Raw genomic sequence first — 24,594 nt, forward strand, 5'->3', positions numbered from 1 at the left:
GATGAAAGAGAAACACGACGTGTCGACTCCAGAAGTTTTAACGTGAAAAACATGAAAAGGGAAAAACCACGGAGTCTGACCCAATTGCGAAAACCCACTATTGATTAATGATTACAGAAATTTCGTCCCATAGAAGGGAAAGACAGATTACAACGTCGACTATCGACGTCTGGTTAGTGGTGATTGATGAAGGTTAGCAGAGGTACATGGAGGTCGGCGGTAGTTGGCGGAGGTCGGCGGTAGTCGAATGAGGTAGGCGGTGGTCGACGGCGGTAGGCGGTGGTCGACGAATGTCTGCGACGGTCGACAGTGGTTGACGGAGGTCGGCGGTGATGCTGAGCTGCAGCTCCTCAAGGTCTCAGGCTCACTCTAGGCTTAAGCTCCCCCTTCATGAGAGAGGATGGGCTCTATTTATAGTGTTCTGGGTGCAATTAATACAGAAATTTGAACCATTTTGATCAGATAGTCCGAAGAGCTTCTCTTAATCAAACGACGATTAATTGACATTTAAGCGCCTTAATGATGTTGAAATTGAGTGATCTTGGGCTCGTTATATTTGTCTTGTCGAGATGCTCGATTCTACTATAAGCTTGTCAGATTTGACATCTGTTTGACCTTCCAAATGTGTTCGAAAATCTTCCAAGAATGATTTAATGACTTGATCTACGTTTGATTTGACTCAAATTGGACTAACTTTGATATCATTGGGTCCTTCTCATCGAGCTCGTCAGTTTGACTATAAGTTTACTAAAATTGGAGCTCTAGATGACTGGTAATCAAAGTGAATGTTTCTTGCTCAAAAAATTGCCCGAGATTTGTGCCAGATGATGAAAATTTGTTTGTCGTATCAAATGCCCTCATATTTTCAGACGAGTCCAATTTTATCGTCCGAAAATATCCAAATTAAGAGTTTTTTCATTTTTGTCAACATATGTATCAATATATGCATATACAAATATATATATTTAGCATAACAAAAATTTACAGCTATATAAAATAAGCTAATTGAATGTAGCTCAGTTGGCTTGCCCTTCTATTTCATGCGGTAGGATAGGGTTCAAATCCTGCCTGGGACAAAAAGTTTATTTTTTTTACGAGCCTGGCTTTTGGGCCAGCAAGATGGACGCCCCAAAAACTAAAAATTAAAAAGATAATTGAACTCGAAAACTGAAAATTGAAGTAGAAAATAGTTTATATATATATATATATATATAGCACAAACTGTTTTTTTTTTTGAACTGGCGGTTTTTTTCATGAGCAGTTTATTTTTTTTTAAATGAGCAATCTTTTTTTTTTGAAATGATCGACTGTTTTTTTTAAATGAGTTGTCATTTTTTTTAATGAGCTGTTGTTTTTTTAATGAGCAGCTCTTTTTTTTATTGTTTTGTCTCATATGAAGCCTATAAATAGAGGCATTGAATGAGGAGAAAAATCACAAGTGAGAAGAAAGATAAAGTCGTTATATGTTGTGGAAAAGAGTTGCGTCGAAGCGAAGAGTTGCGATGGAGAGTTGTGGTGCAAAGTTGTGGAAAAAAATTCGAACGAAGAGTTGCAGTGAAATTGCGGTGCAATGTTGCGGCCAAGTGTTGAGAAGAAATGTTGCAGCGAAGCGTTCTGGAGAAATGTGGTTGCGCAGCGTTGCAGTAAAGCGTTGTGATTGAGTGTTGCGGTGGGACGGCGCAGCGACGTGTTGCAGCGGAGCGTTAAGAGTGTGCGTTGCGGCGACGCGTTGCGGTGGGGCATTGCGGCATCACGATGTGTTTTGGCGGTGAATTACAGTGTAACGTTGCGGTGAAGAGGTAAGTTATTCTCGTTCTGCGTAGCAGGTAAGCAACGAGATCTTCTTTCTTGATATCGCGTATTTCAGAGGAGATTCTTGTACCGCTCTTGCACGTTCTGAAGTGATGAAGAAATGTTGTAGTTTTCTCACCGCACCATGAGGGAGAATTTTCATTTTTATGTGGTGATGATATATGGAGACCGCTTGACAATCACCAGAAGTACTGAAATTTTAGGAAGGCGATGTTGACTTTAATTGAAGATGAACTGATTTGTTGTAGCCTTTGTATAAGTATATGTCGGTATTTGTAGTCTTTTTAATCATGTTTTGAGGATTTTATCTTCCAAGGTTATTTTCTATCGGGTTTATGCCTTATACAAGCTTGAAACGAACCGGTATCTTCCGAGGCTTGTAGCATTCTGAGAAATTTTATGCACTTGTGTTTTCTGAGGCTTGTAGCCTTCTGAGGTCTTTGATGTACTTGTGTCTTCTGAGGCTTATAGTTTTGTGAGGTCTTTGAGTGTACCTGTGTCTTTTGAGGCTTGTAGCCTTCTAAGGTCTTTGATGTACCTGTGTCTTCTGAGACTTTTAGTCTTCTGAGGTTTTTGAGTGGAGATCTTGTCAACCACTTACTCATATGGAGTCTTTCTAGTGAGAACCTTGTCCACTACTAGCTTTCCATCGAAACTTGCTCTTGGGGCTCGTCTTCCAGGGGCATGGTAGCTTCTCATTGTCTTGCCTCTTGGGCTTAACTTTCAGGAGTACCGTATTTTCCCGTCGAGTTTTGCCTCTTAGGCTCGACTTTAAGGGGCATGTTAGCTTCTCATCGAGTTTTGCCACTTGGGATTAACTTTCAGGAGTTCGTATCTTCCTGTTGAGCCTTGCCTCTTGGGCTTGACTTCCAAGGGCATGATAGCTTCTCATCGAGTTTTGCCTCCTGGGCTTGACTTTCAAAAGTACCGTATCTTCCTGTCGAGTCTTGCCCCTTGGGCTCGACTTCCTGGGGCATGATACTTTTTTTCCTCAAGGGGGCTTTCTACACAAATTTTTCATGAGAAAATAAGAAAATTTCAATAAAATGACATTTTAAAGCAACATGAAAATTTTGCAAAAATAAAATTAAGAGTTTATAAGCCAGTATTTTACTCGAATAAGATGAGTTGAAGTTATACTTATTCGATAACTCCAACGATTTTCTTTTGGTTCCCCTCACATTGTTCTTTTAAGTAGTGATCCATGTGACATTGGCGTATTAGATGTTCAAGTTCTTCCTTTAATTGACAACATCTTTATGTTTAATTTCCTTTTGCACGGTGGAAATGACAATATTGAGACTGGTCTCCACCATCTGGATTTCATAACGGCTTTGTCCACTTGACAGTCTCTTGATCCTTGATTGTCATTAAGATGTTAACACGTGACGTGTCTTCTTTTTCTGATAGTTGCTCATGATTTTCCTGTTGCCTAAACTTTTTTCATTGTGAGATTTGATTGTTATCCTCTGCGTTATTCTTGCGTATGCCCCCCAATTGCTCAAATTGTTCCTTGTGAGCAATGATGGTCTCATCTGCAGAGATCTTTGCCTCAACACGGTGAACAAGGTCACCGTAAGAACGAACTGTCTCCCGCATCAATGATGAGTAGAAGCGTCCTGGACAGAGCATCTCAAGGAAGACTCCTCTTAGTAACTCCGGATCTACTCCTGAAATCTGTTGGGCTTCAGTAGAAAACTTGCGAAAGTAATCCTTCAATGATTCTCCTTCGCTTTGGCAAATTCCCGAGAGATAGATGAATCTTTGATGATCCGTCGGTTTGCTATAAATTGCTCCACAAACAGTCTGACAAACTCGTTAAAGATATTTATTGTGCCCCCTAGCAGAGAGTAGAATCAGGTTCGAGCTTGCCCTCTGAATGTGCGTGATAGTTCATCAATGATCAATATATTCGTAGGGGTCAGTTATCCATTTATACGTGTTGATGTTCGGAAGCTTGAAGTCTGTTGGGATGGGGTGTTGGAGGACTGCATCCGCTAAGGGAGATGATTCTGATTCATGGATGTTACACGGTGAGTGTGGAAGCGATCATTTTTCTCTAGAGAGAACTCTTCTAGAACAAGGCATCATAGTTCATTATGAAATGACATCATCTAGAATGGCGGCAAGACATGGCGGTGTCAGGTGAGATGGATGGGTAGAACTAGCACTGTTTAGGAGTTCAACATCACAACCTGGCAAGGGAAATGTTCCCTCTTGGGGAGGGGGCCGGTTCGAGTTCCTTCAAGCAGTATGTTTCTCGTAGGTCGCGGATTTAATGGTAAACGAATTTCGTTCATCGGTGTGAATAACAACTATTGGGTCCCACGTATGAGTTGTGAGATCTCTAGTTGAGACCCCTCCATTCTACGTATTCGTTATTCCATAGAAGGACCCGAAACCCCCTCGTTGGTAGGATAACATCTTCCAGGGCGAGAAGATGAAGAAACATGCCGTCTTTGACCTCGTGAATGTTCTCTGGACCGATGGGTGTTGGAGCGAGCGGCTTCGTTGTCCTGAATATTATGTTTGGTGGTCATGTAGTAAACCGAGCAAGTACTTTAAGTGACGACTCCAATTGTAGAGTGACGGATTACCGTCTTAGAATTGTACGAGAATTCAACACACACACAGATGAAGAAGTAACAAACAGTGACGACTCCAGAAGTTTTAAGGTGGACAAAAACCCGGAAAGAGAAAAACCACGAGGCCTGACCCAGTTGCTAAAGTCCACTATTGATTGATGATTACAGAAATTCCTTATCCCATAGACATAAAATATTAACTATATTTTTCATATTATAGAGCAGAGATCGACGACACTCGGCGGTGGTCGACGGCGGTCAGTCCTCAAGGTCTCAGGCTCTCTCTAAGCTTAAGCTCCCCTCTCATGAGAGGGGAGAAACTCTATTTATAGTGTTTTGGGTGCAATTAATGCAAAAATATGAACCATTTTAATCGAACAGTCCAGAGAGTTTCCCTCAATCAAACGGCGATTAATGGACATTTGAGTGTCTTAATGATGTCGAAATTGAGTGATCTTAGGCTCGTTGCGTTGGCCTCGTTAGATTCTTCCTGTCGAGACGCTCGATTCGACTATAAGCTTGTTGGATTTGACATCTGTTTGACCTTCTAAATGTGTCTGGAAATCTTCCAAAAATGGTTAATGACTTAATCTAAGCTTGATTTGACTCGAATTGGACTAACTTTGATATCATTGGTCCTTCTCATCGAGTTGGTCAGTTTGACTATAAGTTTACTGAAATCGGAGCTCTAGATTACTGTTAATCAAAATTTGAATATTTATTGCTCAAAAAATTGCCTCGAAATTCGTGTCGGATGATGAAAATTTGTTTGTGGCGCATTAAATTCTAATGCAAGTTTCAATTCACTTGTGATCGCATATTCAACTTCAATTCCATATTCAAGTTTGGATCTTTGCCCAATTTTAGATTAAGATAAATGAATAAAACTTTGAAGCATATGCAACTAAATATTTTAGAAAGAGTTATGGTGCAAATTCAAATTTAGTTTTAAATGAAAAGGAAGCTAAAGTAATTTTATAAATGTAAATCTTTTAGTATATGAAATTCATTTTTGAAAGAATATTCATCAAGTATAATTTCCTCAATAGAATCAATTTTAGCCATAAATGCAAAGCTTAAAGATAGATGTAATATTTTTTTCCTAGAGCTACTAGGAAAAATGCATGCATTCTAATGTGAGGCTAACATAAATGCATTCCAAACTCCAAAGTTTAATAACAGGCCTCATCTATTATAGTTGGTGAATCCTAAATCATACTTGATTTCTTGCTTCAGATCTTAAAAGCGACAAATATTGTTAACAAAATAATTACTTAGTAAATAACATTAGGTTACAAAATATTCAAACACTTTCTAATTGCCGTGTTTATATATTTCATATCAATCAAAGCAAGATTGACGTGGGACTACCATGAATTATGTGTCATTCTTCAACATTTAAAAATCATTATCATTGCATTTATTTTATTAGTCCATGTATAGTGTATATTTGTCTATCTTTTAATTGTTATGTACATATTATCATGAGTTAGTTTAGAATAAGCATAATTATTTAGTCTTCTACAAATAATTAATTATAAATAGAGGTCAGAGAACATGTAATAGAAAATCGTTATTAATAGAAAGAAAAATTGATGCTTTACATTGCTTCTCCCTGATTTCCCTATTCCTAGGCCATTTGCTTGATTTCTTATTATTCCCTCTTCTTCCCTCTTCTTCCTTTCCAAATTTCTTCTATGCTTCCATAAATCTTAGGTTGCATCGTACATTAATTAATATCAAAGCCAAACTTCATCATAGGAATCATCATCAACAACAAAAACAAACTCATCCACAAAGCACCCATCAAGTCTCAAGACATGTCTTTTTTTTTTAATTCTTAAATCATCGGCCACCATAATCAATTCAACCTTTTTCTCAAGATCTTATATGGCTCTTGATCAACCTTACATTTATCCAAAGTTAAACTCTGAACTACATTCAATAAACTACCATAATTCTTCACAAAAATCTCCTCTTGAGCCTTAATCAACCCTCTCACTGAATGAATACCCCTTCACCAATGCCCCTTCTCTGTCCGTAATTTTCTCATTATTACGTAAGTAAATATGATTAGCTTATTTCTCCATCCCACTCCCATTTTCTCCATCAATTTTGCTTCCATAATCTCCCGCCTATTAGAAACAAAAATGTTCTATCCTCTTTCATCTGCATCCCCCTTTCTCTCTAAAAAAATTTGGTTTTCACATGAAATTCAATCGCAGCACAAAATTGCCAAACACTTTTCCCCTCCAAAATTCAAATCAAACTTAATTTATATTTGCTTGCACTTTTGAATCAATGAACACTTCCATAAAAGACATAAAAATTTTATTTACCTAACCTAAACCAACTTAATCACCATAAACCGATCCTATTCAGTAGGCCAACCACCACATTATCCCCATTATTCATAACCTATCAGATCCTTACCTTTTCCTCTCTCACTACCTCTTCCTCTCTCTCTTGATACCCCATCACTCTACCAAATCACACCCTAATGTGAAGCTCTAAGTTTATCTTGGCTCGTGTTTTGCAATTCTAGTAGTCCGCTTGATCCTTTTTTCTCCTTACTCTACCGAACACCCAAATGTGAAGATCTTTGCTCGTCTTGCCACGTGTTTAGCTATTCTATCAGTCCATGCTTCTTATCCTACTCAACAAATATTCAGAAAAACCTACCACAATTATTTTGGACGGAAACTCCTATGGCCCTTGTTTCGCTTGCCTTTTGTTGTAATCCAAGAGCTATCAGTCAAGATTTATATTTATACAGCCGGTATTAATATATCTTCTATCCATGAGATGAGGCATAGGCCACGAGGCATTTTGATGCATAAATCTTGAAAACAACAAATTACACAAAGAAATATTATATTAATATCAAAACTAAAAGAAAGAATTATCATAATCTTGAAGTAGTGTCACACAAACATCATAATAGATTATGATGAAAGTAGAAACATAAAAAAATCAAAAAAAATTTGACACAATAAATCACATCAATTTTAAATCAACATTAATAAATAATTTATAAGCTAAGTCGCTAAGAATGTAATTTTTAAATTGAAAAGTCTCTATCACTCCCATTAAATAGTGAGACTTCATTAGAATTATTGTCATAATAAACTAATTTCTATTAACTCATCTTCAATTGTATCAATATTCTCCTACTCTTCCCTCTTATTTTTGATCTCAACCATCTTCATTTTCCCTAATCAATAAAAAATAATAATAAAATAATTAAATTTTAAAATGATGTCTATATTGGTGGTTTTGTCTAAATGCCTTCATTTGTGTAGACCTAAAACTGAATACATGGAATGTAATTTTAGTAGTTGTAGCTGTAATGGGAGAGTTGTAACTATTGATGATCAAATCATTATATCTCGGGTCTATTGTTCAAAGTTATGGTGATATAGATGGGGTTGCTATTAGTAGAATTCAAGTTAGTTGGTTGAAATGGAAGAATACATCAGGCTTATTGTGTGATAAAAAAATATCGCTTGGACCTGAAGGAAAATTTTATAAGATAGTGGTGAGACCTTCAATGTTCTATGGCATATAATGTTGGCCTTTAAAGGAGAAGCATAAAACAAAGTTAAGTATTGTTGAGATGAGAATGCTTAGGTGGATGAGTAACTTGATACTTAGAGACAAAATGCGAAATGAATATATCCATGATAGTGTTTGTGTAGCTCCAGTGGCGGATAAAATTAGAGATAGTCGCCTTAGGTAGTTTAATCACATTAAGCGTCGGTTAGCAGAGTAGATGTTTCAGATTTGACTTATGTTAAGAAAGGCAGACGTGGACCTAAAATGACTCGGGCATATTGTATAAAAAATGATCTTAATCTGATAAAATTAAATGAAAATATGACACTCAATAGGACGCAATGGAGAAAGGATTTATCTAGCCGACCCCACTTAGTGGGATCGATGCTTGTTGTTGTTGTTGTTGTCTCTGTTGGTGTTTATATCTTCAATTACATGTTTTTATAGAAATTACTTTTGTTAATTTTTTCTTGAATTGTGCAAGACATACTGCTATTTCTTGTCTCCATCAAAAAAATTAATGGCAATATCTTCTTGTAAACCCAATCGTGTAATTTTATTGTTATCATCCACAAAAAATTAATTATTTATTGCCGCATCATTACAAACTAACATATCTTTATAAGCCGCTAAAGCTTTTTTCTTCAAATGCCTATCTTTTAATCTATTATTTTCAAAGAGCTCATCTTTAAGGTAATCAAATGATTTCTCCTTTTGACATGAGCTTAATAAAATCTATTTAATTTTGCTCACAACTAGATGAAGAACATGTAAAGCTTAATATTTTAAGGACAAATAATCTTACTTTGGGAGTGCTATCATCAAATTTAATTCACCATTTAACTAATTATAAGCAAAAAAATATTAATAAAGTAAAAGGATTTGTTGAAATATTAACAAATAAATGTTTAAAATTACTTGCGGAATATTTTACAATTGTATTTTTGGCTTCTGATAGCTAAAGAAAATTCTTCTATATTTCTAAATACTAAAGGTTGAAAACAACTTTATCCTCTCTATTGAGTTAGCTATCAATCTATTCATGCAGTGGTACAACCCAACTTTGATCTCAAGATTAAATGACTTGTTTTCAGCATATGGAAATTGAGAATTAAAATGATATTTCGTGAAATGCAAATAACAATGAAGTTGAAGTACCCACTTTATACCAATTATTTCCCAAATTTCCTTATAGTTAGATTACTCTCTTAAATTATTGGTTATACACTCCCAAGCCCCATCCATTACATTATTAAAAAAACCATAGTTGATTTTTTTGTCTAAGTCAACCATGTTTAAAAATTATGAAATGGCTTAGTTGTTGCTATAGCACAACTCACATCATAGTTTAACTAAGGCCTTCACTTAAAATAAATTTTTAAACTCACCTTCCTTAAATTTGCTTAGCCCCAACATAGTTTAGCTATTACATGAAGGTAAACGTAGCCTCCAAAAAATTGTCTTGCTTCCACAATGCTCAGTAGAGTCAAATAAGCTATAACAGATTAGGTTGTAGAGATTGATTGGAGTTCTTTTTTAAAAAATGTCTTATAAAAACCAAAACCTAACTATGATTATAACTGAACTAGCCCAATCTCATTTTATTTGCTCAAGGCATTCCTATAAGGCGACTCTCCAAGTTTTCAAAAAAAACAAAGCATATGCAATGTTCCGCACATGGTGTCCAATAGATATAATTTCTCTTCTCTATCAATTTATTTTCTATTGCTCTATAAGCACAAGAATTGTCAAGAGCGACTTGTACAACTAATACTTTCCAATCTCCTCTATGAATCCATCCAAATATTTAAATCATTTACAATTATTATTATGAAAATAACAATTATTCATACATTTGTTGGGAAGCAAGTTCCTACAATTTTTTTAGACTGTTTAGACAGCTTCGAGAAATTCTTTAAGAGATGGTGTGATTCCCAAAAAGTCAAAATTGCTAAAAAAAAAATTAATGAGACTAGCTGTAATATTTGGTGAAGTATAAACTAAATTTGGGCTCATGTAAAACATAAACTAAAATACAATATTTGTTATTCAAGGATTATAGAGACCAATCACATGTTTAATTTAAGAACTTTCAATATCATGCTTTCTTGCAAATGATGGTGTGAATTAACCATGCATGATGAAGTTTAAAAAATATAATATAGTACTCCACTAACTTAAAATGAGGAAAAGATAGATATCAATCATATTTGTAAAGTCAATTTGTTTGTTAACAACCAAATTGAAAGATGGTTCACCTCCCCGTGTTTACTATCCATATTAAATATGAAATTACCACTCTTTTGTAAGCCTAGGAGTGCCATTTTTAAGCTACAGAATTAACAAACATAAAATGTACATGAAAGCACGTCTACAGATGCCAATATGAAAAAAAGGTGGCCACATGGCATAGCCTTAGCATTTAAATTATTAATACTAAAAGGGGCACACTATGAAGCAAGGGCATTTACACGAGATATGGACAAAAGAGAGACACAAATGCAAAATAAAATTCTAAAAAAGCAGCACACAACACATTATGGACCCAATATTATATTTTTTTAAAAGTATTAACATAAAATGTGTAATAAAAAATTCCTAATGTCAATACTTTCGAATTAAAAAAGTATCAAAAAAGAAATATAAATTCATATATACCATAAGAAAATTAAGGATTGACAAAAGACAAACTAACATTAGATTACTAGAACTATATTTTTAATATTTTATCAATAAGCCAACATTAGCATTAATAATTAGATGTGATTTTATCAATATCAGCATTGTATTGTTCTCATGAAATTTAAATACCCAAAAGAGAGTATATAGTCATGAAATAATCACACAAAATATGAATAGATTAATGTATCACTAATTGGACAAAACATATGGTGCCGTCGTGATCATTAACTCGAAGACTAATATTCTCTTTGAAATCACTTTAGGCATCTTTGTGAAAAAAACAAGGTTTATAAAGCTAGCTCATTGATTAAAATATATATATATATATATATGTAGTTCAAGAATATTCCATGTTGTCATGTATGCGTCTAATCCCCACATGTTGGGGTACGTTTCGACTGTGTTCAACTCTAATTTTAAAAGAAAAACACATCCGGCATAATTTTAAGCATATCAAACACATGCCAGGGCAATGTCAAGAACAATCCATGTCAGATATGGGCCCATAAGACTTTTTGAAATATTGGTGCTTCAAAGGTAGCACATTGTAATGTACATAAAAATAATAATAAGCGGATAACCTATCTCATATAGATCCAAACCTCAGCTTCTAAAGATGTTCTAGAATCTCCTTTTGCGGAACACAATTGTGAAAACAGTACAGCCCACTTTACTGCCTTCCTTAGTTTACCGAGCAAGTAAATGCGTTGTCGTGAATTTGGTCCATCAGGCAAATGCCTCTTTTCCATTGCATGGCTCCATGCCCTTTCTGCCATATAGAGTAGTATATGAAGAAACCTATATGAAAGAAAATCCAAATAAAGATTAGAAATATCAAATCAAAACATTTTTACAAATATTAGTTGATGACATGTGATTTCAAACCAAAGTGTGGGGAAAAAATTACATCCACTGCATTAAACTTGTTTAACATTTAATAAAAGAAATCCAACACCACTTATTTCATGGTATATTAACCAAAATGTACAATAAAAGCACTAGAGAAACTTGAAAGGAAGTTAAATACTTTTTGACAGCTGAAATGGTGGACTCAGTTATAGCAATTTCAAGACAGACTTATTCATCATACCTCACTTCTGTGATGGTGGACTCAGTAATAGCTTTCTTTACATATTTTCCACGACCATGTGTGAACTTCAATGATTTGTATAGCCTTCTCAGCCGTGCAGTGCAATATCTCCTGAAAAGAAAAGGTCGGCCTGATTTAACCATAACTTCATGCTAATAACGAGTAAATTATAAGCAAACAAAATTTACTAGAGGAGAATATGCACTGAACAAAATAACATGTGGTTGGACTTTTGATTCCAAAGGATATCATAAATCAGAATAAAGACTTTAAAAGTTATGACGGAAGATGTTTTCTCCCTTTGGTATATGCTGCCAAATTCTATGTCTTCTAGATACCATCCATAATATTTGATGATAGAATTACTTTGCAAATGAATGCGCATTAAAACTCAAATCTTAGGTTAGAATTACCTTTATGAAGAAATAATCAAATTTCAGGTTCATTAACTCGAGTGGAAAAGACGCAACCGAGAAGAATAGGATGGGAAATTTCTCTCCAAATGCAGGATAAAAGAAATGTCACCTGATGGCTCAGGATTTTGGCTCAATGCCCATTCAGATAATTACTCATACAAAGCAAAAGAATATATTTTAGCACTACCAGGCATAAAATTTGGCAACAATCAGCTCGCAAAATAAAAAATGATCAAATTGAGCAGTTATAGATCAACAAAGAAGTAAAAAAACACAAATTTGGCTACAAAATTGAAACAGCAGCAGTCAAAATCATTTACCATAGAAGCAAACCATACTAACCGATAGCGGGTGTAGTCCCGATGCCTCAAACCGTGCTGCATCTGAGCGGATTTCAGAAGTTGCAGCACTGCAGGGTACAGAATCGTATCCATTAACACCTTCCTAAATCCTCATGAATTCAAGAAATAAAAACAAATGAGAGAGAGAGGGAGAGCAAAGAACCATTGATCGAGAACTTAGGATTGTTCGCTGCTGGTTTTCCCTCGTCGACCTCCATCGGCGAGACCTCGTTTCCTCTAGCCATTGTCCTGCCACCGCCAGAACACGATGTCAATCGAGATAAGTCATTTGGCCGAATACGATAACTACAGTTCGGCGGAGGTAAGACCGATCAAATCTCTTGGCAGTCAATCAGATCGCCAATGGAGGACTTAACTCCTGCAGAATCTTAAATCCCGTTTCTCCCTCGTTATACCTCAAATCCCGGATCTGTTAAATCACTGAATTCAACGGATTCAACTTAAATCCGCGGCGTCTCTACCGCCAGCAGGTTCCCTTCAAGAACATATCTTCTCCTTCACACGCCGCTGGTCTCGTTGATACCTGCTTTCCACGAGCTCCCCTTATGAAATCCTCTTCTCCACACGCCGTCGGCTGTGCCGATGCCGTCCCCCACCCAGCTTGTTGCCTGTTAGGGTATTGGTGTATTGGTGTAGGAGTTGAAGGAGATGTAGATAAATTAATTAAACATCAATTAGAAAAAGTTTCAGCATTTATTTGATAAATTAATTAAACATCAATTAGAAAAAGTTTCAGCATTTATTTGTGATTTAATTTAATTTAATTATATTAATCTGTCATAAAAAATATCAGTTTTAACCATTAAAATTATTATGAATTAATTAATTTAATTTTTTTTTATGATGGGCAAGGAATTAATTAGTTGTTGATTCATATCCCCCACTATACTATTTAGCTCATGTGGCAATTAGTTTTAAAAATATATATTAATATAAATTATACTCAATATATATAAAAAATATATTTAAATTTTAAAAAACCTTAAAATCATATTTAAATTTATATTAAATGTGTTATTATTATTTATTTCATAATTTATCATTTTATTATAAAATTAGTTTAAATTAATATTATTTTCTCTTTCATAATAAACAAATTGGTTTGTAGGCCAACACTAATTCATAAAATCACGCTTAAGCTCTAGCCCAAACTCGATTAATTAATAAAGCCCGATTGAAGTTAAGGATAGCTCGAGCTCAGCTCGACTCATTTACACTTGGGTTGTGAAAGTTGGATCAGACATTGAACTGGTAGAATGAGAGATTCAAAAGTTCAAAGGTTGAACGAATGACTTAATAAATCATAAGTGTATTTAAAAATAATAATATATAAGATTTACATCCCACTCAATTCATATGTATTTAAATAACTAAAACCTAAATTTCAATTTAATATATGTCATTTTATCAATGCATGAAAACATTTATTTCACTTTTTAAAAATTAAAATAGCGATATGTTTATGTGATATGGATAATTTTGGTGCTATATATGCAAAATAAAAAGTGTTTAGGTGTTAGATATGCAAATAAATAAAATTGATGGCATGTATGTAAATGATTTTTTTTTTTGTAATAATGATTTTTTTTTATATGATATGAGTGATTTGAGTGTTATAAATATAAAATATAGAGTTTAGGTGTTATATATGTAAAATACATAAAATTGACTGGTATACATGGGTAAAATATAGAGTTTAGGTGTTAGATATGTAAAATACATAAAATTGACTGGTATACATGTAAATGCACGTGAATCAAAGATTGCTCAGAACCGGAGTCGGTTTGCTGATTCATAGCTAGCCACCGGTTTTACTCAGCTTTGGGTGATTCTATGTGGGGGGAGTTTTTATGCTAACCGGAACTGAATTTATGACCGGTTCACGGCCAAACCGGCTAGTCAAGTTTGATTTTTTAAACGTTGTTTACACCCTTACTTTTAAAATGACAGTCCTGTGTTTGAATTTTTGCTTGTAGTGAGAACTTTGATTTTGATGGAGCAGACTTGACTTAAGAGTTTTTATGCTAACCGGAACTGAACTTATGACCGGTTCACGGCCAAACCGGCTAATCAAGTTTGATTTTTTATACGTTGTTTGCACCCTTTCTTTTAAAATGACTGTGTTCGAATATTTGCTTGCTTTGAGAACTTTGATTTTGATGGAGCAGACTTGACTTAAGATGTGACAGATGGCTTCCAAGATGGAGGTGAAGCTTACGTGTTAAGTGCTATCCTAAAAAGATCATTGATGGTTCATTTTGTTCTCCTTTGGGGGAGACTAACAACTAAGACAACATAAACCTTAGTATCAACATTAGGTGTTGATGTTAGTGCTTTGTTAACGTTGATGATGATGTTGAACAAAATCTTATTGGTTATGGCTGGCATTGGGGTTGACCTTGACAACTCGCATTGGCCATAATAGCAATGGCATGCATCGTCGTTGGTGTCAATAGCGTGCCTTAGGTTGATGTTGTCGTTGGTCATAGGCCTTATTAGTGATTATGTGGGACCAATGTTAGTTTCAATGGCGTGTATTTGTCTTAATAGCCACAACAATTATTATGGTTGGTGTGTTGGTGTTGATGGTGAGCATTATTGATATTGGTGATACTATTTATTGATGCTAGTATAGATGAGATGCATCAACTTTATGAGTGATGGTCAATGTTAACATTTGTAAATAACATGCACAAGTCTTATTTGTAATGAGACATCGATGTCATCATCGATAACCGCTTAGTTGGATCAAAAATATTGAAAAATGATTATGGGGATCCGAATATATCAAAAAGACTCGTCAAACCCCAAATCATGCCTAACGTGACATATCCAAGCCAAGCCAAAACAAGCCTAATGTGACATATCCCCCGTCCCAAGCATCATTATGAAAGATTTGTTTGAATAGGGGATTTATGTATATATAGATACCATAAAATTTTCATGTATTTATATAAATAACATCTATACTTTGATGTTTATATGTACAACACTTTAGTTTCTAAATCATATTAAACACATGCAAAAAATGATATATTTCACTTCAAAAAAGTTAATAGCAATGATATTTTTAATGTGATTTAAATATTTAGACAATAAATAAATAAATATCAAAATACAGCATGGTTTATTTATTTAGATTAGATTGGGTGTTATATCAAAGTATATGCATAAACATATACTATGTATAAGTGATCTAATGATTTTTTCATAAAATATACTATTTTAATTTTTTTAGAGAATTTACATTTTTCACCATCTTGATGCTAAAATGGAGTTTAGGTGTTAGATGTATAAAATACACTAAATTGGTTGGTATGTTATTTTGGGGCTGATGGCACTAAGGCTGTCAAAAAAGCTCGTTGTTCGCGAACAGTTCGTGTTCGGTTCGTCAATAAGTTCGTGTTTGATTCGTTCGATAAGTAAACGAGACAAACACGAACAATTTTTTTTTCGTTTGGTTAGTTAGACGAATCAAACACGAACAGTGATGCGTTCATTCGTGTTTGAATCGTTATTGTTCAAAATATAAAATAATTTAAAATAAAAATATATGTATATATAATTTATGATATTCTTAAAAATTAAAATTTATCAATTGTAATATATAATAAATTAATAATAATAATAATATATTAATATACTATATTAGTAATATATTGATATAGATATTATATATTTATATTATATAAGTTATATAATTAATATAATATATTATTTATATATATTAATATTAGGGATGTCAAATTGGCTCATCGTTCGTGAAGAGCTCGTGTTCGGCTCGTTCGTTAAGAAACAAAGACAAAGTCACGAACAATTTCAAATACGAGCATATTTCAAACAAACTAAATTTCAAACGAACCGAACACGAACACACTCTGTTCGTTTGTATTCGGTTCATTTACACCCCTAAATGACACCGTCTCAACCCACTATATTAAAATCTCCAACAATGCTTTTCTTTTTGCACAAACTCCACTTGAAAACTTCGAGCAAATTATTCTCTTATTTTATTTATCGAAATAATATCAATTTTTTGACCCTAATAATATTTTTTTTGTACTTATATTTAGTATTTAACTTATGATATCTATATTTGAAACACTTAAATTTTTTATGTTGCATTAAAACTATCATTTTTATTGTTTTTAAAAACGTGAAATGTACATTTTAGTATATAAATAAAAAGCCATAAGTATATTAACAATTAAAGTTTAGGTGTTGTTTATGTAAATATATGAGAACTATATGATATTCATGTAAATCTTAAAACAAGTCATTTATTCAGGACCTATTTGAGAACAATTTTTATTTTTTATCTTTAAAAATAATTTTTGTAATAATTTTTAATTTATTTAAAATTAAGAATAAAATAAAACTATTCTAAAATACTCCAATATTTAATAAAAACCATGTTAAAAGTAAAAATAATTTAAAAAAATATAAAATTCTTTTCAAGTTTATTTATTTTTTAAAAATAGATGCAGTGTAAACTGTAAAGTATAGTTATTTATTTATATAAATAATTAATTCATTTAAATGAACTTGTCGGCGTAGGAGCCACTAAATTTTATGCTGAATATTTGGGATGACGAATCGAAACAACGGTCTCAGATTGCTTGATGAAAAGGCGATAATTGGATTCGCCTTTTAGCGATTGGCACCAACCAAAAAGGGCTCGTAAAAGGTCAGGAAAAGAGAAAGGTGAATGGGGGCTTAAAATCTTCATTTGCGGCCTTCAAAAGGCAAAATTTCGTCCAACTTTAATTACTCCCCCGTTCAAACCCACTCCTAATCTACCGTCCAACTCCTCCTAGTCGGCCACCCATTGGTCGGTCAACTGATTCCTTCCGATCACTTCAAATTTCATTTGTTGGCCACTTAAAAGGCCCTTCGAGCTGTCCACTTCCCACCAATCGGTCAGTCATCTCTCAAAACGATTAGCCAAACTTGGTGCGAGCATCATTGAACTGCACTTCCGCTTCACAATGCGCACTAAAGAAACTTAGCCAACCACATATCCTTTCTCGCTGGAAAACCCACATGCTTGTTTTACTTCTACATCCAATAAGCTCGTGTGGGTACCACGACCTATACCACGTGAGGGGAGGCTAGCAATTGATCGGTGACCGCCCCGCAAGCATCGCATGCCTTTCTCTGAGTGCTCTGCACCTCCCATACACATCATGCAAATGATTGATCAGACACTTCCCAAACAGCTTACCCCCCCAACAATCAATCATTATTTAAAAGTGGGTCTACCAATCGGTTGATGGCCAACCATTCGTCGACTACCATAATTGACCACCTTAGCAAGCCAACCGAGCTCCACCAATTGACAAGCTCCCAAGCTTAAAGCACCAATCAGTTGATGCCCAACCATTAGTCGACTACCATAATCGACCACCTTAGCAAGCCAACCGAACTCCACCAATTGACAAGCTCCCAAGCTTAAAGCACCGACGATAAAAGACCAAAATATCATGCATTAACTCTTTTTAAAACAGGGGTGATATTATAATTTATTTTGAGTCTTTCTATCGTCTATAAATAAGACATATTCATGTAAAAGGGCTTTTGGGCTCATTCTCTTATAACCCAACTATTATCTATAAATAAGAGGACTCTTTCATGTACAGAAGGCTTCAGGGTCCTCCTCTTGTAATCCAACTATTTAAGCGAGGATTTTTTAAAACTTGTCAAAATTTCTACCGACCCGATCTGAATGGAAAATTTTGTTTTCCATTTCATAATAATGCTCCCTTCGCTGTACCGCATTAGGTCGCTAGCATCGATGGCTGATGCTAACAAACGTTGATTTTAACTTTTTTTTGCCTGTTTCATGATAATAAATAATAATAGATTTAAATTAGAAAATAACATTTTTTTTTCTTCTCGTTTTTCAATGGTATACTTCGAAAGCAAATTTATATTATATTACTATGTTATTACATTAAATCTCTTACTAAATTTAAAGATTATAAAATTGTTTTGAACTAAACTAATGCTTCCGCCGACAAATAAAAAATTATATAAATAATAAGAAAAAGAAATTGATCCCTTTTTTTAAAAAAATATTTTTTTTGGCTTGAGAAATTGACTTTTAAAATATACATGAAGCATTAATCAGAGAGCACCTTCTATCATGACTCCTAATGTAGACAGTCATTTGGAGTCTAATAAAATCATGTCACGTGGTAGTGACAGAAAAAAAAATAAAAAATCAGTCCGACAACACGGGAATATTCCCCTCGTATTATTCAGGTGTTATTATATGTTATTCATATGTAATGTGTTCTGAGAATATTCTAAGTGTTATAATAACATATATCATATTAATAACACTTGAATAACACAATAATATTTGGATAGCACAGGAGAAATATTTTTTTGTGTAACTGAATATATTTTTTTTTCTATTACCGTCAAATAACTACTCATGATTATATATGTTAAAAGTCCGGACAGAATAAATTTTCGCATTAAACATGCAGTGGGGCTCACTGGTCACAACACCGACAGCGATAAATGTTTCTAGAAACTGTTGACGTGGCCGACTTGGTGCATGCCCGTAATTACCCCGTAAACTGCGGCCGCTTTACCCTCCTCCTCCGTTCTACGGCACTATTCATAAAACGATATGTACGGTTTCATTATAGATGTAAATGATAAAGCTCATCGGTCCGTTGGTCGTCCATAACTGAACGGCGGATAGGCAGTTAGTCGTAAGAATTCCGTACGAGACAGCGCATAAGATTTTATTGCAGGTCGTATCGAGTAAATTTTCAGACATGTTGGGACCGACGTCAGTGCTGGCGTAACACGATTCCATGTCCCTGTCACATTGTTACATTTACAATTTTACCCTTGGCCGCTTACATTTTTTAAAGTTAATAGAAATTAAAAAAAAACAAACTTTTTGAAATATACCTTATATCCGAATGAATTTATAAATGATAGAGATTATTATGTGATTAATGTTTACAAATTAATTTTTGTAGAACAGTAATTTAAAAGAAATAATTAAAGATAATTGTATGCATTAGAAGTGTCTTCATGAACTTTAAAGCAATTGAGCGGTCTAGGATAGTGGTAGGATGATCGAGGCGTCACAACAAAAGAGCATGATCTGAACCGTTCATTAAACGAGCGGCTCACCAATTAGAGTCAACTGATATACTATGACAAGGAATTCAATCAGCAAACCACGCATGCAGTTCTGATAGCTTAGAGGCTCCTTACCAGGACGCTCGATTTGGAGTTAGTTGACCAACCGATTTTCAACTTTGGCAGACGCAATCTCCATTCGACCGGTCTTCTCAGTCGATCGAACCAAAAACACATCAACTAGTTGGTTAACACCATATTCAAATTCAAATTGTAATATATATTTGGTATAAAACCACTACAATTAATTGTACTAAAAACAATTTCTATAAGTGTTCTATTCTTTTGTAATTGTACAAATATATCTCTTTAAATATGAGACAAAAGCTGAATAAGAGGGCCTCTGCCCGGTTCGACTATTTTTTTTGCAGCGCTTAGTATTCTTGGTGATCATCTACTGCTATAGGAGTGTTGTTCTAGTTCTAGTTCCTTAGCTATTGCTGGCGTTCGAGTTTTATTTTTATTTTTATTTATTAAAAATTTACCTATTATTTTTTTATTTTAATGAGTTGTAATTTCAGTTTTTATTAACATTATTTCTTCTTAATAAGATTGAGCATGGCCATACATTTTCTCAAAAAAATAAAAATAAAAATAAAATAAAATCTATCACGTCTGAAATTTCTCCCCTCTTTGTGGTGATAGGTGGCGTGTGACCGGACATCCGCCGTTCGATTTTTATTTGGGAACTGAGGACAACCAATTCAGGACCTCAAAAAAAGACCAGAAATTTGGACCGATGGCGTAGGTGCTGAGAATGGGAGAAGGTGAAACGTGGTTTGCACGGTAGCTTGTGGGAAATACCAAGTCAGCCGAAGCTCGCACGTGGCCCACGGTCGACTTGACCTGACCGTCATCTTTCTTCTTTGAGGCCTTATTGGATTGGTCGCCTATTATATATATATATGGAGGGAAAATAATTATAAAATGATATGTATAGAAAGTATTTCAAGGTTAATTTCTCTAGAAGAGGTGATTCTGAAGACTACATTCTAATTATTAATTTTAATTTATTTATCATTGAGACTCAACTCTCTCTCTCTCTCTCTCTTTCTCTCTCTAATATTGTTGTTTTGTTTTAAGTTGATCGATTAAATGATAAAAATGACATCTTTTTAGTTAAAAAGTATTTAAAGTTTAAAGGTTCACATAATTAAAACTAGGTATAACTAAAGTTTGAATATAGTTTAATGAGGGTATCTTTTAATCTTTTTATTTGATGGCCTAAATATAGGGCAGAGGCCTCAATAAAAATGAGTCCAAAAGATAATATATGTGATTCAAATCTATTATATCATGACGGGAAACTATAACCTCAATCATTATATCATTAATAAATGCGTAATTTTGAAATATCATTCAAAGAACATCATGCTATTTTTTAAATGAAAAGAATATTGCTATAAATATTCCTAGCTGACAAGAAGCATAAAAAAATTAAATTGGCTGATTTCTTACAATCTAGTAGTGTTGAAATCATTTATCACTAGTGAGTTTGATGTAATTATTCACCTTCTTAATTTTTTTAAAATTTTATTTATCCTTTGAATAATGTTAATTGAGTGATGTTAATTTTATATTGAATTATTTTCTAAGATTTCTAGTAATGAGTTTTGAATCCTAAATCTCCATAATAACTCTTAAATTTAAATCACACCAGACCATGTTGCCGCATTTAATCATTAATTAGTTTTATGTAATTAGACTGGCTTCATCTAATTAGAGAACACTCAAGAGATAAAAAAAAAAGAATTAAATTTATTTACCTTATAAAAAATAGTTAGAAGTGAGTTTCTTTTTTTAAAAAAAATTAACTATTCTTTTTGTATTTTGATATGAATTTAATTTTATGTCATCTTATTCAATTTATTTGTTCAAATTTTTTATAATTTTTTAATTAGACATCAAGATGTTTTTCCTTTATCTAAAGAGTTATAAAATGAGGGCAAAGTAGGAAGAAAAAAAGATTGTTTATTTTGTTGCTTGAAATTTCTTACTTCTTTGCAAAGCTTTCTAAGGGAAGTACCATCTCTGTTGCTTCATTCTAAAGCTTTAGTTTTATACATTTGAGTGATTAATTTAAACGCTTATTTTTATAAGGATTTACTCTATCAAAATGTCTTAAGTTTCAGAATTGAGATAAAAAATTCATTGATTATGAATCAACTCTGTATTTACTAGAGAAATTGAATTACATAAACTTACATATATCAATCTACCCAAGTGACAAAATCTACTTTGTTAACCAGCTATTAACTTGACTCTTAGAATTCCTAAAGTTACTCGCTTATTAGAGCTATTCACCTAAAGAACTTGGCTACTAATTTGTTGTATTTGATAGGCTAAATATGGGTTTTCTCCGAAGAAAATAATCAAAGGTAATCTTTAATTTGTAACTCATATGAGGTTTTTGACTAATCAATTGCTGACAATCAAATTTGTCAACTAAATAAAATTTTAAATAGAGTAGAATAAAACAAGGAAACCAAGCCCATTTCTATACTTTATTGAAATTTTATTATGCAACCCAACTTATAACAACGAAACTTGATCATATTTTGAGCCAAAAAATTTATATGATTGGAATCTCTATAAATTCTTTAATGGAATATCTCTTTGTCTATAGATTAAGATCATTTTCTATTTTTAATTTGACTCCCATTTATTTATTAGAATGGTTAATATAGTAAGTAATTTAAGAAAATATTTTAATTGTATTCTCTCTTGCATCCCTCTCTTTTCTTCATGCTCAATATTCCATGTACATCATTTGATGCACCTCTAGGGTTTGCACTAGAATCCTATTTTTTGTAGTAGAGAGCCTCCAAAGCCCATCCCCAATCTCTAAGTCGTGCCCTAACATCCCTTGTATAACTCTTAGCCAAAATTGACATGAAATTTCTTCCGAAATTAAGATTTATGTGCCCAATGGCATGATCGCACCTGATTTTAGTGTAACCACGCTGTGGTCATCATAACTAAGCTAAAGTTGGGCATATCAACATCGGATAACCCAAAAGGGCGGCGAAATTATGATAGTTTCATGCGTGGTTATGCCAATTCAGCTCCATGATGTGCATTGGAAACACCAGAAAGAACCTTCCACGAGCAAAAAATTATGATAAATATGAAAAAAAAACATAGAATTTAGAGCAAAAAAACTATAAATTTAGCCCGTATCATAACACTTGTCCATTCTTTTTTTTTTTTTACTTCTTCTTGTTGTATTAAAGATTGATTTCAAAACTCTTCCATGAGATCCAAATAATTTTAGAGACTTTAATCGAGTCATGTAGACTCGGTCAATTTTTTTTATTTATAACTAGTTACCATTAAGTCCAACTGATTAAGTATATTTTATTCAACTAAAAGTATAGCTTCAACACCATCTGATATAACAAAAGAAGTTTGATTTATGGAAGTGAAAGTTACATTGTAGTGCCCATAATATAGATGATAAAATTCAACCCATTTATTTATTACCCTTTATTTTTTTCTTGACTAAATTTAGGATTAGTTTGTTGGAAGCTTTCACTTGATCATTAGTTTAGGAATGATATACTGAAGTAAATTTGAGTTGTATACCCTAATCACTTTAGAAGTTCTCAACCATTTTGTTGGTAGATGAGTCCCATTATTAGTGAATGTCCAGATAGGTACACCATATCTGCATATGGTATCAATTTAGATGAAGGTCCAGATCACCTAATTTTTGGTTTTGTCCAATGGCTTAAATTCTATACACTTCAAGAGATAATTGACCATCATGAAAATGAACTTTGACTGTCCTTTGCCTGAAAGAAGGGGATCAAGAAGATCCATCTCCAACACTGCAAAAGGCTTTAATTTGGTTATTTATTAGAATATATAAGATGGTGGCAACTATATAGGAGCAAACTTTTGATACTATTTGTATCATTGTGTGAATTCTTCTGGTCAGACTAGCAAAGTTAATGTCTATGGTCCTTAAGCATTTCAAGATCATCTGCCACAAGAATTCAGATCTATTCCCACCCTAGGATAACAAGTACAACTCTAATGATATGCACTATTCTGACAGGGATTGATATATCAGAAGTGATTTCAACTGGGGCTTCGCTCTATCTTTGAGTATTTGCTTATGGTGCTATAAACTCCTTTAGTTTGCCTACTCATATCAGTTCCTTAATGAGATTTTTTAGGTGTCACCAATCCTTAGTATCATGCCCATGGTCAATGATAAGCACAATACTTGTTGGGATTGATTTGAAAACTCCTGACTTTTATCGGTGGTGATCACTTAAAATTTTTTTTATTCTGGATGGCATTTACACTTTGTCATGGATAATTTCAACATAATTACTTTGTCTAAAGAGGATTGAGATAACTCATGCCTTTTTTCTGACCTTCCCATGATCAACCTTTGATTAGGTTGCTACACTCGCTATCGTTGAAAATTCCCTCACAGGGTGCTCTAAAGGCCTCTAAGAATGAATTTTTTCCTTGAGTTTTGGTGTTTTTGGAAAGGTCTTTTGTGGGATTTATCCTCCATTTGCCTATTTCTAGAAGAGCTCGATAAATAATTATACTCTTTGACTGAAATACAGTTGTTGGTCAACTATAAATTTTCAACCAATGTTTTTGGCTTTTGCAAATCAAGTACGTATCTAAATGGGTTATTGTGTTGGCCTTGGGCTAGAGCTACATAAAAAACAACGGGCTCGAGATATCTAGTTCAAACGTCTCCCATTGGAATCAAGTGATTAAACGTTTAATGCTTTCAGAAGGTGTTTATCGAATATTCAACAGAGCTTGATAACTCTTTTGTGGTTTTTGAGTGCCGGTGAACTAAGTTACGAACAATCGTTTAAATTCATCAAGGGATGTAATGACTCATATTGATAAGTTTTGGAACCATCATTGCGTTAATTCTTTCAAGGTCATAA

General features: G+C 33.7%; 1 protein-coding gene across 2 annotated transcripts in view; it reads right to left on the bottom strand.

Annotated features, from left to right (window-relative positions):
* Positions 1 to 13,146, bottom strand: part of LOC110026765 (signal recognition particle subunit SRP68) — a 23,890-nt gene extending 10,744 nt beyond the window's left edge. The window contains exons 1-5 of one of the 2 annotated variants that reach the window (XM_020727876.1): positions 12,898 to 13,146; positions 12,645 to 12,730; positions 12,483 to 12,549; positions 11,725 to 11,835; positions 11,237 to 11,432 (exon numbers count right to left, since the gene is read on the bottom strand). In XM_020727876.1, coding sequence (XP_020583535.1) covers positions 11,237 to 11,432; positions 11,725 to 11,835; positions 12,483 to 12,549; positions 12,645 to 12,726 — 456 coding nt within the window. In that variant the 5' untranslated portion in view covers positions 12,727 to 12,730; positions 12,898 to 13,146. Of the gene's footprint in view, positions 1 to 11,236; positions 11,433 to 11,724; positions 11,836 to 12,482; positions 12,550 to 12,644; positions 12,731 to 12,810 lie in introns of both variants that reach the window. The other variant, XM_020727875.1, reaches the window with a different exon arrangement.
* Between the last annotated feature and the right edge of the window lie 11,448 nt (positions 13,147 to 24,594).

Source organism: Phalaenopsis equestris, unplaced genomic scaffold, assembly GCF_001263595.1.
Source record: "Phalaenopsis equestris unplaced genomic scaffold, ASM126359v1 Scaffold000400, whole genome shotgun sequence".
In the NCBI taxonomy this organism is placed as follows: domain Eukaryota; kingdom Viridiplantae; phylum Streptophyta; class Magnoliopsida; order Asparagales; family Orchidaceae; genus Phalaenopsis; species Phalaenopsis equestris.